Genomic DNA, 16,477 nt, shown 5'->3' with positions numbered 1-16,477 from the left:
GGTGACCAAGGGGTGGTGGGTAACGACAAGATGAACTCTGTCGGTGTGAAGGGGTGACCATGGTGTGGTGGATAAGACAAGGTGAACTCTATCAGTGGGAAGATGTGTCCATGGTGTCGTGGGTTAGGACAAGATGAAGTTTATCAGTGTGAAGGGGTGACCATGGGGTGGTGGGTGAGGACAAGGTGAACTGTATCGGTGTGAAAGGGTGACCGTGGGGTGGTGGGTGAGGACAAGGTGAACTCTTACCGGTGTGAAAGGATGTGCATGGGGTGGTGGGTAACGAGAAGATGAACTCTATCAGTGTGAAGGGGTGACCATGGGGTGGTGAGTAAGGACAAGATGAATTCTATCAGTGTGAAGGGGTGACCATGATGTGCTGGGTAACGACAAGGTGAACTCTGTCGGTGTGAAGGGGGACCATGGAGTGTTGGTTAAGGACAAGATGAACTCTATCAGTGTGAAGGGGTGACCATGGGGTGGTGAGTAACGACAAGATGAACTGTCTCAGTGTGAAGAGGTGACCATTGTGTGGTGGGTAACGACAAGTTGAACTCTGTCGGTGTGAAGGGGTGACCATGGGGTGGTGGGCAAGGACAAGATGAACTCTATCAGTTCGAAGGGGTGGCCATGGGGTGGAGGGTAACGACAAGATGTACTCTCTCAGTTTTAAGGGGTGACCTTGGTGTGGTGAGTAACGACAAGATGAACCTATCGGTGTGAAGGGGTTACCATGTACTGGTGTGTAACGACAAGAGAATCTCTGTCAGAGTGCAGGGGTGACCATGGGGTTGTGAGTAACGACAAGACGATCTCTATCTGTGTGAAGTGGTGACCATGGGGTGGTGTGTAAAGACAAGATGAACTCTGTCGGTGTGAACGGGTGACCATGGGGTGGTGGGTGAGGACAAGGTGAACTCTTACTGGTGTGAAGGAGTGACCATGAGGTGGTGGGTAGGGGGAAGATGACCTCTTATCAGTGCGAAGGGGTGACCGTGGGGTGGATGGTAACGTCAAGATGAACTCTGTCGGTGTGAAAGGGTTACCATGGAGTGGTGGGTGAGGGGAAGGTGAACTCTGTCGGTGTGAATGGGAGACTATGGTGTTGTGGGTAAAGACATGATGAACTCTATCAGTGTGCAGGCGTGACCATGGGGTGGTGGGTACGGACAAGATGAATTCTATCAGTGTGAAGGGGTGACGATGGTGTGGTGAGTAACGACAAGAGGATCTCTATCAGTGTGCAGGCGTGACCATGGGGTGGTGGGTAACGACAAGATGAATTCTATCAGTGTGAACGGGTGACCATGGGGTGGTGAGTAACGACAAGATGAACTTTATCAGTGTGAAGGAGTGACCATGGGGTGGTGGGTGAGGACAAGGTGAACTCTATCAGTGTGAAGGGATGACCGTGGGGTGGTGAGTAATGACAAGAGGATCTCTATCAGTGTGCAGGCGTGACCATGGGGTGGTTGGTAACGACAAGATGAACTCTCTCGGTGTGAAGGGGTGACCATGGGGTGGTGGGTAACGACAAGATGAATTCTCTCAGTGTGAAGCGTTGACCATGGGGTGGTGAGTCAGGACAAAATGAACTCTCTCAGTGTGAAGGAGTGACTATTGTGTGGAGGGTAACGACAAGTTGAACTCTATTGGTGTGAAGAGGTGACCATGGGTGGTGGGTAACGACAAGATGAACTGTATCGGTGTGAAGGGGTGACCATGGGGTTTTGGGTAAGGACAAGATGAACTCTATCGGTGTGATGGGATGACCATGGGGTGGTGGGTAACGACAAGATGAATTCTCTCAGTGTGAAGCGTTGACCATGGGGTGGTGAGTCAGGACAAAATAAACTCTCTCAGTGTGAAGGGGTGACTATTGTGTGGAGGGTAACGACAAGTTGAACTCTATTGGTGTGAAGAGGTGACCATGGGTGGTGGGTAACGACAAGATGAACTGTATCGGTGTGAAGGGGTGACCATGGGGTTGTGGGTAAGGACAAGATGAACTGTGTCGGTGTGAAGGAGTGACCATGGGATGGTGGGTAACGAGAAGAGGATCTCTATCAGTTTGAAGGGGTGACCATGGGGTGGTAAGTAACGACAAGATGAACTGTCTCAGTGTGAAGGGGTGACCATTGTGTGGTGGGTAACGACAAGTTGAACTCTGTCGGTGTGAAGGGATGACCATGGGGTTGTGGGAAAGAACAAGATGAACTCTTATCACTTTGAAGGAGTGACTATGGGGTGGTGGAAAAGGACAAGTTGAACTCTGGCAGTTCGAAGGGGTGACCATGGGTTGGAGGGTAATGACAAGATATACTCTGTCAGTTTTAAGGGGTAACCTTGGTGTGGTGAGTAACGACAAGATGAACTCTATCAGTGTGATGGGGTGACCATGTGCTGGTGTGTAACGGATCTCTATCGGAGTGAAGGGGTGACCATGTGCTGGTGTGTAACGACAAGAGGATCTCTATCGGAGTGAAGGGGTAACCACGGGGTGGTGAGTAACGACAAGAGGATCTCTATCTGTGTGAAGGGGTGACCATGGGGTGGTGGGTAAGGAAATGATGAACTCTATCAGTGTGTAGGGCTGACAGTGTGGTGGAGGGTTACGAGAAGATGAACTGTATTATTGTGAAAGGGTGACGGTGGGGTGGTGGGTGAGGACAAGGTGAACTCTTTTCGGTGTGAAGAGGTGACCATGGGGTGGTGTGTAAAGACAAGATGAACTCTGTCGGTGTGAACGGGTGACCATGGGGCAGGGGGTGAGGAGAAGATGACCTCTTATCAGTGCGAAGGGGTGACCATGGGGTGGATGGTAACGACAAGATGAACTCTGTTGGTGTGAAAGAGTGACCGAGGGGTGGTAGGTGAGAACAAGATGAACTGTATCGGTGTGAAGGGGTGCCCATACGGTGGTGGGTAAAGACATGACGAACTCTATCATTTTGAAGGGGTGACCATGGGGTGGTGAGTAACAACAAGATCAACTCTATCAGTGTGAAGGGATGAGCATGGGGTGGTCGGTGAGGACAGGATGAACTCTTTCAGTCTGAAGGGATGACCACTGGGTGGTGGGTAACGACAAAATGAACTCTATCGGTGTGAAGGGTTGACTGTGGGGTGGTGGGTAACGACAGGATGAAATCTATCATTGTGACAGGGTGACCATGGGCTGGTGAGTAAGGACAAGATGAACTCTATTAATGTAAAGGGGTGACCATGGAGTAGTGGGTAATGACAAGAGGAACTTTATCAGTGTGAAGGGGTGACCATGGAGTGGTGGATGAGGAGAAGGGGAACTCCTACCAGTCTGAAGTGGTGACCATGGGGTGGTGGGTAAGGACAAGATGAACTCTGTCGGTGTGAAAGGGTGACCGTGGGGTGGTAGGTGAGGACAAGGTGAACTGTATCGGTGTGAAGGTATGTGCATGGGGTGGTGGGTAACGAGAAGATGAACTTTATCAGTGTGAAGGGGTGACCATGGGGTGGTGGGTAACGACAAGATGAACTCTATCGGTGTGAAGCGTTGACCATGGGGTGGTGAGTCAGGACAAAATGAACTCTGTCAGTGTGAGGGGGTGACTATTGTGTGGAGGGTAACGACAAGTTGAACTCTATTGGTGTGAAGAGGTGACCATGGGTGGTGAGCAATGACAAGATGAACTCTGTCGGTGTGAAGGGGTGACCATGGGGTGGTGGATAAGACAAGGTGAACTCTATCAGTGTGAAGAGGTGTCCATGGTGTCGTGGGTAAGGACAAGATGAACTCTATCAGTGTGAAGGGGTGACCATGGGGAAGTGGGTAACGAGAAGAGGATCTCTATCAGCGTGAAGGGGTGACCATGGGGTGGTGAGTAAGGACAAGATGAACTCTATCAGTGTGAAGGGATGAGCATGGGGTGGTGGGTGAGGACAAGATGAACTCTATCGGTGTGAAGCGTTGACCATGGGGTGGTGAGTAAGGACAAGATGAACTTTATCAGTGTGAAGGGGTGACCATGGAGTGGTGGGTAACAACAAGATGAACTCTATCGGTGTGAAGGGTTGACTGTGGGGTGGTGGGTAACGACAGGATGAAATCTAGCAGTGTGAAAGGGTGACCATGGCGTAGTGTGTGAGGACAAGGTGAACTCTTACCGGTGTGAAGGGGTGACCATGGGGTGGTGGGTAAGGAGAAGATGACCTCTTATCAGTGTGAAGGGTGGACCATGGTGTGGTGGGTAAGGACAAGATGAACTCTATCAGTGCGAAGGGATGACTGTGGGGTGGATGGTAACGACAAGATGAACTCTGTCGGTGTAAAAGGGTGACCGTGGGGTGGTAGGTGAGGAGAAGATGAACTGTATCGGTGTGAAGGGATGTGCATGGGGTTGTGGTGTAACGAGAAGATGAACTCTATCAGTGTGAAGGGGTGACCATGGGGTGGTGGATAACGACAAGATGAACTCTGTCGGTGTGAAGGGGTGACCATGGGGTGGTGGATAAGACAAGGTGAACTCTCTCAGTGTGAAGATGTGTCCATGGTGTCGTGGGTAAGGACAAGATGAAGTTTATCAGTGTGAAGGGGTGACCATGGGGTGGTGGGTGAGGACAAGGTGAACTGTATCGGTGTGAAAGGGTGACCGTGGGGTTGTGGGTGAGGACAAGGTGAACTCTTACCGGTGTGAAAGGATGTGCATGGGGTGGTGGGTAACGAGAAGATGAACTCTATCAGTGTGAAGGGGTGACCATGGGGTGGTGAGTAAGGACAAGATGAACTGTCTCAGTGTGAAGAGGTGACCATTGTGTGGTGGGTAACGACAAGTTGAACTCCGTCGGTGTGAAGGGGTGACCATGGAGTTGTGGGAAAGGACAAGATGAACTCTTATCACTTCGAAGGGGTGGCCATGGGGTGGAGGGTAACGACAAGATGTACTCTCTCAGTTTTAAGGGGTGACCTTGGTGTGGTGAGTAATGACAAGATGAACTTATCAGTGTGAAGGGGTGACCATGTGCTGGTGTGTAACGACAAGAGGATCTCTGTCGGAGTGAAGGGGTGACCATGGGGTTGTGAGTAACGACAAGAGGATCTCTATCTGTGTGAAGGGGTGACCATGGGGTTGGTGGGTAAGGAAATGATGAAGTCTTTATCAGTGTGTTGGGCTGACAGTGTGGTGGAGGGTTACGAGAAGATGAACTGTATTAGTGTGAAAGGGTGACCGTGGGGTGGTGGGTGAGGACAAGATGAACTCTTTTCGGTGTGAAGAGGTGACCATGGGGTGGTGTGTAAAGACAAGATGAACTCTGTCGGTGTGAACGGGTGACCATGGGGTGGTGGGTGAGGACAAGGTGAACTCTTACCGGTGTGAAGGGGTGACCAGGAGGTGGTGGGTAAGGGGAAGATGACCTCTTTATCAGTGCGAAGGGGTGACCGTGGGGTGGATGGTAACGACAAGATGAACTCTGTCGGTGTGAAAGGGTTACCATGGAGTGGTGGGTGAGGAGAAGGTGAACTCTGTCGGTGTGAATGGGAGACTATGGTGTTGTGGGTAAAGACATGATGAACTCTATCAGTGTGAAGGGGTGACCATGGGGTGGTGGGTAAGGACAAGATGAATTCTATCAGTGTGAAGGGGTGACTATGGTGAGGTGGATAACGACAAGAGGATCTCTATCAGTGTGCAGGCGTGACCATGGGGTGGTGGGTAATGACAAGATGAATTCTATCAGTGTGGACGGGTGACCATGGGGTGGTGAGTAACGACAAGATGAACTTTATCAGTGTGCAGGCGTGACCATGGGGTGGTGGGTAACGACAAGATGAATTCTATCAGTGTGAAGGGGTGACCATGGAGCGGTGGGTGAGGAGAAGGTGAACTCTATCGGTGTGAAGGGGAGACCATGGGGTGGTGGGTAAAGACATGATGAACTCTATCATTTTGAAGGGGTAGCGATTGTGTGGTGGTAAGGACAAGATGTACTCTATCAGTGCGAAAGGGTGACCGTGATGTGGTGAGTAAGGTCAAGATGAAGTCTATCAGTGTGAAGGGGTGACCATGGGGTGGTGGGTAACGACAAAATGAACTCTGTCGGTGTGAAGGGGTGACAATGGGGTGGTGGGTAAGGACAAGATGAATTCTATCAATGTGAAGGGGTGACTATGGTGTGGTGAGTAATGACAAGAGGATCTCTATCAGTGTGCAGGCGTGACTATGGGGTGGTGGGTAACGACAGGATGAACTCTGGCGATGTGAAGGGTTGACCATGGGGTGGTGGATAAGACAAGGTGAACTCTATCGGTGTGAAGGGGTGTCCATGGTGTCGTGGGTATGGGCAAGATGAACTTTATCAGTGTGAAGGGGTGACCATGGGGTGGTGGGTAATGACAAGATGAACTCTATCGGTGTGAAGCGTTGACCATGGGGTGGTGAGTCAGGACAAATGAACTCTCTCAGTGTGAAGGGGTGACTATTGTGTGGAGGGTAACAACAAGTTGAACTCTCTTGGAGTGAAGAGGTGACCATGGGTGGTGAGTAACGACAAGATGAACTCTGTCGGTGTGAAGGGGTGACCATGAGGTGGAGGGTAACGACAAGATGAACTCTCTCAATTTTAAGGGGTGATCTTGGTGTGGTGAGTGACAACAAGATGAACTCTATCGGAGTGAAGGGGTGACCATGGGGTGGTGAGTAACGACAAGAGGATCTCTATCTGTGTGAAGGGGTGACCATGGGGTTGGTGGGTAAGGAAATGATGAAGTCTATCAGTGTGTTGGGCTGACAGTGTGGTGGAGGGTTACAAGAAGTTGAACTGTATTAGTGTGAAAGGGTGACCGTGGGGTGGTGGGTGAGGACAAGATGAACTCTGTCGGTGTGAAGGGATGAGCATGGGGTGGTGGTTGAGGATGAGATGAACTCTCTCAGTCTGAAGGGATGACCATTGGGTCGTGGGTAACGACAAAATGAACTCTATCGGTGTGAAGGGGTGACAATGGGGTGGTGAGTAAGGAGAAGATGAACTCAATTAATGTGAACGGGTGACCATGGAGTGGTGGGTAACGACAAGAGGTACTCTATCAGTGTGAAAGGGTGACCATGGGGTGGTGGGTGAGGACAAGATGACCTCCATCAGTGCGAAGGGGTGACCGTGGGGTAGATGGTAACGACAAGATGAACTCTTATCTCTGTGAAGGGGTGACCATTGTGTGGTGGGTAAGGACAAGATGTACTCTATCAGTGCGAAGGGGTGACTATGGGGTGGTGAGTAACGACAAGATGAACTCTATTGGTGCAAAGGGGTGACCGTGGGGTGGTAGGTGAGGACAAGATGAACTCTATCGGTGTGAAGGCGTGACCATGGGGTGGTGGGTAACGACAAGATGAACTCTATCAGTGTGAAGGAGTGACCATGGGGTGGTGGGTAAGGAGAAGAGGATCTCTTTCAGCATGTAGGGGTGTCCATGGGGTGGTAATAAGGACGAGATGAACTGTATCAGTGTGAAGGGTTGACTGTGGGGTGGTGGGTAATGAGAAGATGAACTCTCTCAGTGTGAAGGGGTGACCATTGTGTGGTGGGTAACGACAAATTGAACTCTGTCAGTGCGAAGGGGTGACCATGGGGTGGTGAGTAATGACAAGAGGATCTCTCTCAGTGTGAAGGCGTGACCATGGGGTGGTGGGTAACGACATGTGGATCTCTATCGGTGTGAAGGGGTGACCACGGGTGTTCGGGAGGTGACGGTGTTGTGGGTGACAACAGCGGTAATGAAGGAGAAAGGGAAACCCTCTTCTGCCCTGAAAAGGAAAGTCGTGTTCAGCGAACTTATGTGGTGGATGAAGGAACTGAGGAAAGGTAATGGCATTTTTATTGGAGACAGGTTGGGAAATGGTATAGTCACAATAACTGTGGGCATTGGTAGGTTTATAAAAGGTGTCGAGTGATAGTTTGTCTCCACAGGTGGAGACAGAGAGATCAAGAAAGGGGAGAGGTGTGTCAGAAATAGGGAATGTGAATTCATGGGCAGGGTGAAAGTTGGAGGCAAAGTTGATGAAATTGAAGAGCTCAGCATGGGTGCATGAAGTCATCAGTGTAGCGGAGTAAGAGTTGGGAGCATTACGAGGGAAAGCTTGGAACCTGAATTATTCTATGTAACCAATGAAGAGGTAGGCATAGCTGGGTCCCATGCAGGAGCCCATAGCTGCACTTCGAATCTGGAGAAATGGGAGGAGCCAAAGGGATCGTTGTTGAGGGTGGGGACCAGTTTTGTGGTCGCCATCGAGGGTGGGGACCAGTTTTGTGGTCGACGTCGAGGGTGGGGAGCGGTTCTGTGCTCAATGTTGAGGGTGGGGACCGGTTTTGTGGTCGCCGTCGAGGGTGAGGACCGGTCTGTGGTCGCCGCCGAGGGTGGGGACCGATTCTGTGATCCCTGTCGAGGGTGGGGACCGGTTCTGTGATCCCTGTCGAGGGTGGGGATTGGTTCTGTGCTCGTTGTCGAAGGTGGGGACCGGTTCTGTGATCCCTGTCGAGGGTGGGGACCGGTTCTGTGATCCCTGTCAAGGGTGGGGATTGGTTCTGTGCTCGTTGTCGAAGGTGGGGACTGGTTCTGCGTTCGTTGTCAAGGGTGGGTACCGGTTCCGTGGTCACTGCCGAGGGTGGGGACCGGTTCTGTGATCCCTGTTGAGGGTGGGGACCGGTTTGCTGATCGTTGTCGAGGGTGGGGACCGGTTCTGCGTTCGTCGTCGAGGGTGGGGACTGGTTCTGTGGTCACCGCCGAGGGTGGGGACCAGTTCTGTGGTCGCCGCCAACGGTGGGGACCGATTCTGTGATCCCTCTCGAGGGTGGGGACTGGTTCTGTGATCCCTGTCGAGGGTGGGGACCGGTTTGGTGATGGTTGTCGAAGGTGGGGACCGGTTCTGTGATCCCTGTCGAGGGTGGGGATTGGTTCTGTGCTCGTTGTCGAAGGTGGGGACCGGTTCTGCGTTCGTCGTCGAGGGTGGGTACTGGTTCCGTGGTCACTGCCGAGGGTGGGGACCGGTTCTGTGATCCCTGTTGAGAGTGGGGACCGGTTTGGTGATCATCGTCGAGGGTGGGGACCAGTTTTGTGGTCGTCGTCAAGGGTGGGGACCGGTTCCATGGTCGCTGTCGAGGGTGGGGACCAGCTCCTCGGTCGCCGCCAAGGGCGGGGAATGGTTCTGTGATCCGTGTCGAGGGTGGGAACTGGTCCTGTGATTCTCGTCGAGGGTGGGGACCGGTTCTGCGATCCCTGTCGAGGGTGGGGACCGGTTCCGTGGTCGTTGTCGAGGGCAGGGACCGGTTCCGTGACCGTTGTCGAGGGTGGGGACCGGTTCTGCGTTCGTTGTCGAGGGTGGTGACCAGTTCTGCCAGACAGAGGAGGCTGGTGGTGGAGGGGACCCAGTTGGTTCTTTCATTGATACAGAAGCGGAGAGTTTCAAGGCCTTAATGGGGTATTCAGTGTATAGGGACTGGACATCCATGATGAAATGAGGCGGTCAGGGCCAGGGAATGGAAAGTTACTGAGGGGATCGAGAACGTGAGAAGTGTCGTGGATGTGGGTGGGAAGAGACTGAACCAAAGGGGGAACTGAACAGAATTGAGGAATGAGGACATGAGTTCAGTGGGGCAGGAGCAGGTGGAGGCAATAGGCCTACCTGGACAGTCAGGTTTGTGGATCTTGGGTAGGGGTGGTAGAATCAGACAGTGCAGGGTAAGGGGACTACGAGTTTGGTGTCAGTGGGTAGGAGTTCTCCAGAGTTGATGAGGTCTGATATGCTGGTCCAGAGAAGGGTCCCCTTCGAGGGGTAGGTATGAGGAGGTGTCCGAGAGTCGCCGCCTGCCCTCAGCAAGGTAGAGGTCAGTCAGTATACTACCTGTTCATTTTTATCAACACCATTCTCTTCACATACAGTCTTTTCCATGTGACAGCAGTAATGTCTGTGCTTCCACTTGCATTCATTCGATATTTCACTGATGCTGTGGAGCTTTTGGAATGCAGTAACTGTTCAGCGAGTGGGTTATGCAGCAAGAGAGGAGATGGCTGGCCGTAAAAGCAGAGCAGGAAGTGCAGGCAGTTAGTTCATGAGTCCTTTGTCGTCATTCAGGCATATTGTTTTCGATACTGTGAGGAATGGCTTCTCAGAGGAAAACAGCACAAGCTAGTGAATTATGCAGGACTGACGACTTAATGTTCCAGGGGAAAAGTGCTTCAGACATGACAGAGAGTGATAACAGATCAGATCAGATCAGACACGACAGAAGGTGATAGCAAATCGGATCAGACACGACGGGGGGATAGCAGATCAGATCAGGTCAGACATGACAGGGGGATAGCAGATCAGATCAGGTCAGACATGACGGGAATAGCAGATCAGATCAGATCAGGCACAACAGAGGGGGATAGCAGATCAGATCAGACACGATAGGGGCTTAGCAGATCAGATCAGACAATGCAGGGGAATAGCAGATCAGATCAGACATGACAGGGGGATAGCAGATCAGATCAGACACGATAGGGGCTTAGCAGATCAGATCAGACAATGCAGGGGAATAGCAGATCAGATCAGACATGACAGGGGGATAGCAGATCAGATCAGACAATGCAGGGGGATAGCAGATCAGATCAGACATGACAGGGGGATAGCAGATCAGATCAGATCAGACAATGCAGGGGGATAGCAGATCAGATCAGACAATGCAGGGGGATAGCAGATCAGATCAGACAATGCAGGGGGATAGCAGATCAGATCAGACACGACAGAGGATAGCAGATCAGATCAGACAAGACAGAGATAGCAGATCAGATCAGGTCAGACACGACAGAGGGATAGCAGATCAGATCAGACACGACAGGGGGATATCAGATCAGGTCAGACACAATAGAGGGGGATATCAGATCAGATCAGACACGACAGGGGGATAGCAGATCAGATCAGACACGGCGGGGGATAGCAGATCAGATCAGATCAAGTCAGAAACAACAGAGGGGGATAGCAGACCAGATCAGACACGAGGGGGGATAGCAGATCAGATCAAGTCAGAAACAACAGAGGGGGATAGCAGATCAGATCAGACACGACGGGGGATAGCAGATCAGATCAGGTCAGACACAACAGAGGGAGATAGCAGATCAGATCAGACACGACGGGGGATAGCAGATCAGATCAGGTCAGAAACAACAGAGGGGGATAGCAGATCAGATCAGACATGACGGGGGATAGCAGATCAGATCAGGTCAGAAACAACAGAGGGGGATAGCAGATCAGATCAGATAAGTTTATTGTAATTGACACATGTTATGACATTTGTTGTTTTGCGGCAGAAGCACAGGAAAATATATCAAATCACTGTAAATTACAGAGAGTTAGAAAATACATCGCACAAAAAAGAGAACAAAAAAATGAGGCAGTTTTCATGGGTTCATGGATCATTCAGAAATCTGATGGCAGTGGGGAAGTAGCTGTTCCTAAAATGTTGAGTGTTTGTTTTCAAACACATACTCCCTGATGGTAGCAATGAGAAGAGGGCTTGTCGTGGATAATCAGGGTCCATAAGACCATAAGACATAGAAGCAGAATTAGGCCATTCAGCCCATCGACTCTACTCCGCCATTCAATCATGGCTGATCCCGGAAACCACTCAACCTCATACACCTGCCTTCTCACCATATCCTTTGATGCCCTGACTGATCAGGAAATGATCAACTTCCGCCTTAAGTATACCCACTGACTTGGCCTCCACCCACTGTGGCAGAGCATTCAACAGATTCGCCCTTCTCTGGCTAAAAAAAATTCCTCCTTATCTTCTTTCTACAAACATAAAAGGTCGCCCTCAAATTTGAGGCTGTGCCCTCTAGTTCTGGATACCCCCACCACAGGAAACATCCTCTCCACATCCACCCGATCTAGTCCTTACTGATGAATATTGGTTTCTGGAGTTATCGCCATTTGAAGATGTCCTCGATGGTGCGGAGGCGAGGGCCTGTGATGGAACTAGCTGAGTTTACAAGCCTCTGCAGCTTTTTCTGATCCTGTGCATTGGCCCCTCCATGGGACAACCCGTTAATATATCGGTTCTAAGATTTGCAGTGGAGCAAGCACAGAATGAGCTTCGTTCTTCTGTGCTTCTTCACTCTTCTATTAGTGAGTCCATGACACTTGATAGAATTGCTTTTCATTGTGGCAAACCTATTTCCCACCTCACATATAGCTTTAAAATGTACATTTATTCTGTGCATAGAAGTCCTATACTCCAGTGCCACAAATTAAAGAATTTCCATTTTAGTACTGTAGGAAGGAGTGCAGTAGAAGTACTGGGTAAGCTGTGGAGCAGTTCAGGAAGGGTGATATGGCACCATAAGTACTCTCTTTTACATGGTTACAGGTTGAAGAGTACAAAGAAGCCCTGGAAGAAACTCTTATAAGGGAACAGAATGGCATACGGCTAATACCAGAACTGTACGCTGTTCCTGCTGAAAAGGTTTGCAATGCCTTCATTACCAATCTAAAGCTCAGAGCAGATGATCTTACTGAACAAGATTACAGCATTATTGCCAAGAAAGTTTGCAGTCTGAATTGACAGTTATGGATGGATGTGTAATTTAGTCAATTGATATAACCATATAACAATTACAGCACAGAAACAGGCTATCTTGGCCCTTCTAGTCCGTGCCGAACTCTTACTCTCACCTAGTCCCATCGACCTGCACTCAGCCCATAACTCCCCATTCCTTTCCTGTCCATATAACTATCCAATTTAACTTTTAAATGACAACATCGAACTTGTCTCAACCACTTCTGTTGCAAGCTCATTCCACACAGCTACCACTCTCTGAGTAAAGAAGTTCCCCCTCATGTTACCCCTAAACTTTTGCCCTTTAACTCTCTGATGATCTGATGTTACGTCTGATAAAATGAGTGTGTTATGCAGAACTCCTTTACTGTTTTGGTTATAATAATTATTACATTATTATTAATATTGCTTCCCATTGAATGGGTGGGTTTTCTCCAGGTCTTCCAGTTTCCTTCCACAGTCCAAAGACGGTAGGTTAACTGGTCATTGTGCATTGTCCCTGATTAGATTAAGGTTAATTGGGTTTGTTGGGTGTTGCTAGGTTGGCCTGGCTGAAAGGGCCGGAGGGCCGACTCCGCCCTGTATCGTTTAGTCAGTAAATACTTTGATTTGTTGGTGATAGATCGACTGTTAAACCATTCCAGCCTTTGCAATTGATATCCACCTTTCTATGGAATTAGGGGTTTAGCATTTAACATGGAAAACAGAAGGTTTGCAGAGGAAACTCTGAATGATTGCCAGATGGATGTCTCCACAACGTTACTAGGCACCTGTTAAAACTGCTGCTGTTTCACGGTTCATTAGGCGTTATTGATAGTTACACATAATATGGTTTGGTAGTTCTGAACTTTCAGTTTGGGCATGAGTCACAGTATAATTACCAACCATCTTTGTTGCCAGGTGGATGAGGAATACAAGAACCCACATTCTGTGGACAGAATTGCAAAAGGAAAATTGCCTCATATGTGGGGACAATCTTTGTATATCCTTGGGAATCTCCTCTCTGAGGTATGCAGTTTTTCTGTTTAGTGATATTGGTGAGGTACTTTCACTCTTTTTTTCTAAAGGACAAATCTGTAGTGCACCTTGTGTTTCATAAATGGATTAATTGAAGTAGCCTTTAGCTGTTCAGCTCAGAATCAAACGTGATTTTATTCTTTACAATTGCTTTTGTTAGTTATCATATATATTGTGTTACAGTGAAAAGTTAGTTTTGCGCGCCATCCAGACAGATCATTTCATCACATAAGTAGATCGAAGTAGAACAAGGGAAAAGAAATCACAGAATGCCGAATGTTACAGTTACAAAGAAAATGAAGAGCAGGCAAACAATAAGATGCAAGGGTCATGATGAGGTTTATATTATTGGGGACTGTTCAATAATTTTATAACAGCAGGACACATCATTAATATCAGCTTGCAGCTCTGCTCTTGTTACCCCTCCTTCACTGCACTACAGTGTTTTAGATGTTTTGAGAGAGTACAGCTGTAATCACTGTGCTCGGAATAAAATAAATACATCTTCCCGTGCTTCTGTTTTGTGAGTATAGTTGCATACCTTTAAAATTGAAGCATTGAAAAGTTCAAATCTGTTGCTATCAACACTCAATACTTCCTCCAGCTCTCTTCAGTAAAGTTCTAGTGTATGAGACAATTTCTCAAATAGAACATAATTTGAAAAACTGGACCCCATTTTCCCCCAGAAGTCCATATCCTTAGTGCTATCGCTCCATCTCCTTCTCCACAACCTTGAGAATCATTCTCCAACACCTGTACTTCAATTATTAGTGTAGTGCAAAGTGGGAGACACCTGAAGCCTTCAGGCAGTCCTGCATCCTCTAAAATCCTTTGCCAGGGAACATTTAGCCAGTCTTCAATCCACCACAAGCTGACAGTCACTGATTCTACACACTTCTTTCTTGTAGATTTCTGAAGATGCAGGTAGATAAGAATTGTGGCCAAGTACAAACTGACAGCTGCCTTTAAAAATGGTATGAATCCTGTGAGACAGGACTTTTACTCTCAAGTGCTGCTGTTTATGCCCAAGTTTCATATTGGTCAAGCTGATAACAGGTGTATTATTGTCTCACGTATCAAGATGCAGTGAAAAATGTTGTCCATGCCATTCCATACATCAGTACATGAAGACAGTTCAGAGGGAAAGGTAGTACCAGAATGCAGAATGTAGTGTTGTAGTTACAGAGAAGGTGCAATGCAGGTGATTGATGCAGAGATCGTTTTAATAAAACCTGCAAAACTTCCCCACGGACTTTATCATTTCTTCCTATTGCCTACAGAAGGCTAATCTCATTGTCATCAACCTGAGAGCATAACATCGCATTAGGAAAGTCAAAGTGGAGTCTATTGTCATTTGCACAAGTGCATGTAGAGACAGGTACAATGTGAAACGTAACTTGCAGCAGCTTTGCTGATGCAGAGCAACACCCGCCCCCCCCCAATAACATGGAAGATGCAACTTGCTTGCCATGGGGCAATGTTGATTGACTTCTACCATTCATTTGGTCACCATCTGTTTTGCAGGGATTTCTAGCTCCTGGAGAAATTGATCCGTTAAATCGAAGACTTTCTACCATTAGCAGGCCTGATGTTGTTGTCCAAGGTCCGTGAGATATGCTCACCATCAGAACTCTATTCTCCGATACATAATCTTGACGTTGCTATAGTTTTGCTAAAAAGAAAAAGATATATATTTTGTTTTCCTTATTAAGCTCTCCTTTTCTGGAGAAATTGTTAAAAATGTAATGTTTGTCAATCTCTGATGAAAATTTTTAAGCATGGCCCAAGTTCCATACCTGAATATTATGGTGCCCCAGTGACAACAGCAATCACTTGTGCTCTCTATGTATCTCTAAAGAAAACATTTCACGGTGAGGCAAATGCTAAAGGTACTGAGCAGGAAGACGACCAAGGGTTTACCAAAAAAAAAAGTCACATAATTTTCTGGAGGAACTCAGCAGGTCAAGCAGCATCAGGAGTTGCTGTGGTTTTAGGTCAAGATCTTGCATCGGGCTGAGTAGAGAGGGAGATGGCTATGTAAGGGGGAGAGGGAAAGGGGTGACAGGGACCAGTAGGTGACAGGTGGACAGAGAAGGGGTGACGGATGATGGGCAAGTGGGTTGTGGGAGGGCTGGAGTGGGAGACAGAGGCAGGTAGGTGATATGGAGGGGTGAGGGAAAGGCAGGTGGAGCCAGGGGTGGGGTGGGGTGGGTGAAGGAGGAGACAGAGGTAAACAGAAACACAAGGAAGTGTGGAACTCTGGGAGATCACTTGTAAAGGGGCATTACACTGTTCATGGTAAAACCACTGTAAGTGTCAATGTACAGGCAGATCTTGGGGTCCAAGTCCCTGAAAGTGGCTGCACAGAAAGGCTGGTAGAGAAGGCAAATGGCTTGCTTCCCTTTATTAGTCAAAGCATTGAATCGAGGTGTTATGTTGCTGCATTATCAAACTCTGGTTGTGACACCAGAGGAATGTCTGATAATGTTGCTGCATTATCAAACTCTGGTTGTGACACCAGAGGAATGTCTGATAATGTTGCTGCATTATCAAACTCTGGTTGTGACACCTGTATTGAGTTTTGATTGCTGTATAGTAGGAAGGATGTTGAGTATTGGAGGGGGTATAGCAGAGGCTTGTCAGGGTGCTGCCTAGGTTTGAGGGTATGTGCTATGAGGAGAGGGTGGATCAGCTTGGTGTAGCAGAGGCTAAGGGGAGACTTGATGCAAGTTTATAAGATTATGACAGGCACAGATGGTGTCTTTTTTTCCCAGGGTTCAGGTTTGTAATACTATAGGAGACACATTTAACATGATAGGAGCTAAGCTGAAAGGAGATGAACGCGCAAGATTTTTACGTAGAGAGTTGTGGGTGCTTGTCTGTAGGGATG

General features: G+C 48.7%; 1 protein-coding gene across 5 annotated transcripts in view; it reads left to right on the top strand.

Annotated features, from left to right (window-relative positions):
* Positions 1 to 16,477, top strand: part of LOC134348223 (phosphorylase b kinase regulatory subunit alpha, liver isoform-like) — a 180,406-nt gene that overhangs the window by 108,260 nt on the left and 55,669 nt on the right. For all 5 annotated transcript variants that reach the window (XM_063051276.1, XM_063051274.1, XM_063051273.1 and 2 more), the window contains 3 exons: positions 12,382 to 12,477; positions 13,471 to 13,578; positions 15,112 to 15,190. In XM_063051276.1, coding sequence (XP_062907346.1) covers positions 12,382 to 12,477; positions 13,471 to 13,578; positions 15,112 to 15,190 — 283 coding nt within the window. The remainder of the gene's footprint in view (positions 1 to 12,381; positions 12,478 to 13,470; positions 13,579 to 15,111; positions 15,191 to 16,477) is intronic.

Source organism: Mobula hypostoma, chromosome 6 (assembly GCF_963921235.1).
Source record: "Mobula hypostoma chromosome 6, sMobHyp1.1, whole genome shotgun sequence".
NCBI lineage: Eukaryota > Metazoa > Chordata > Chondrichthyes > Myliobatiformes > Myliobatidae > Mobula > Mobula hypostoma.
Note: the sequence above shows the minus strand (reverse complement) of the source record. Positions and strands in the feature narration are given on the sequence as shown.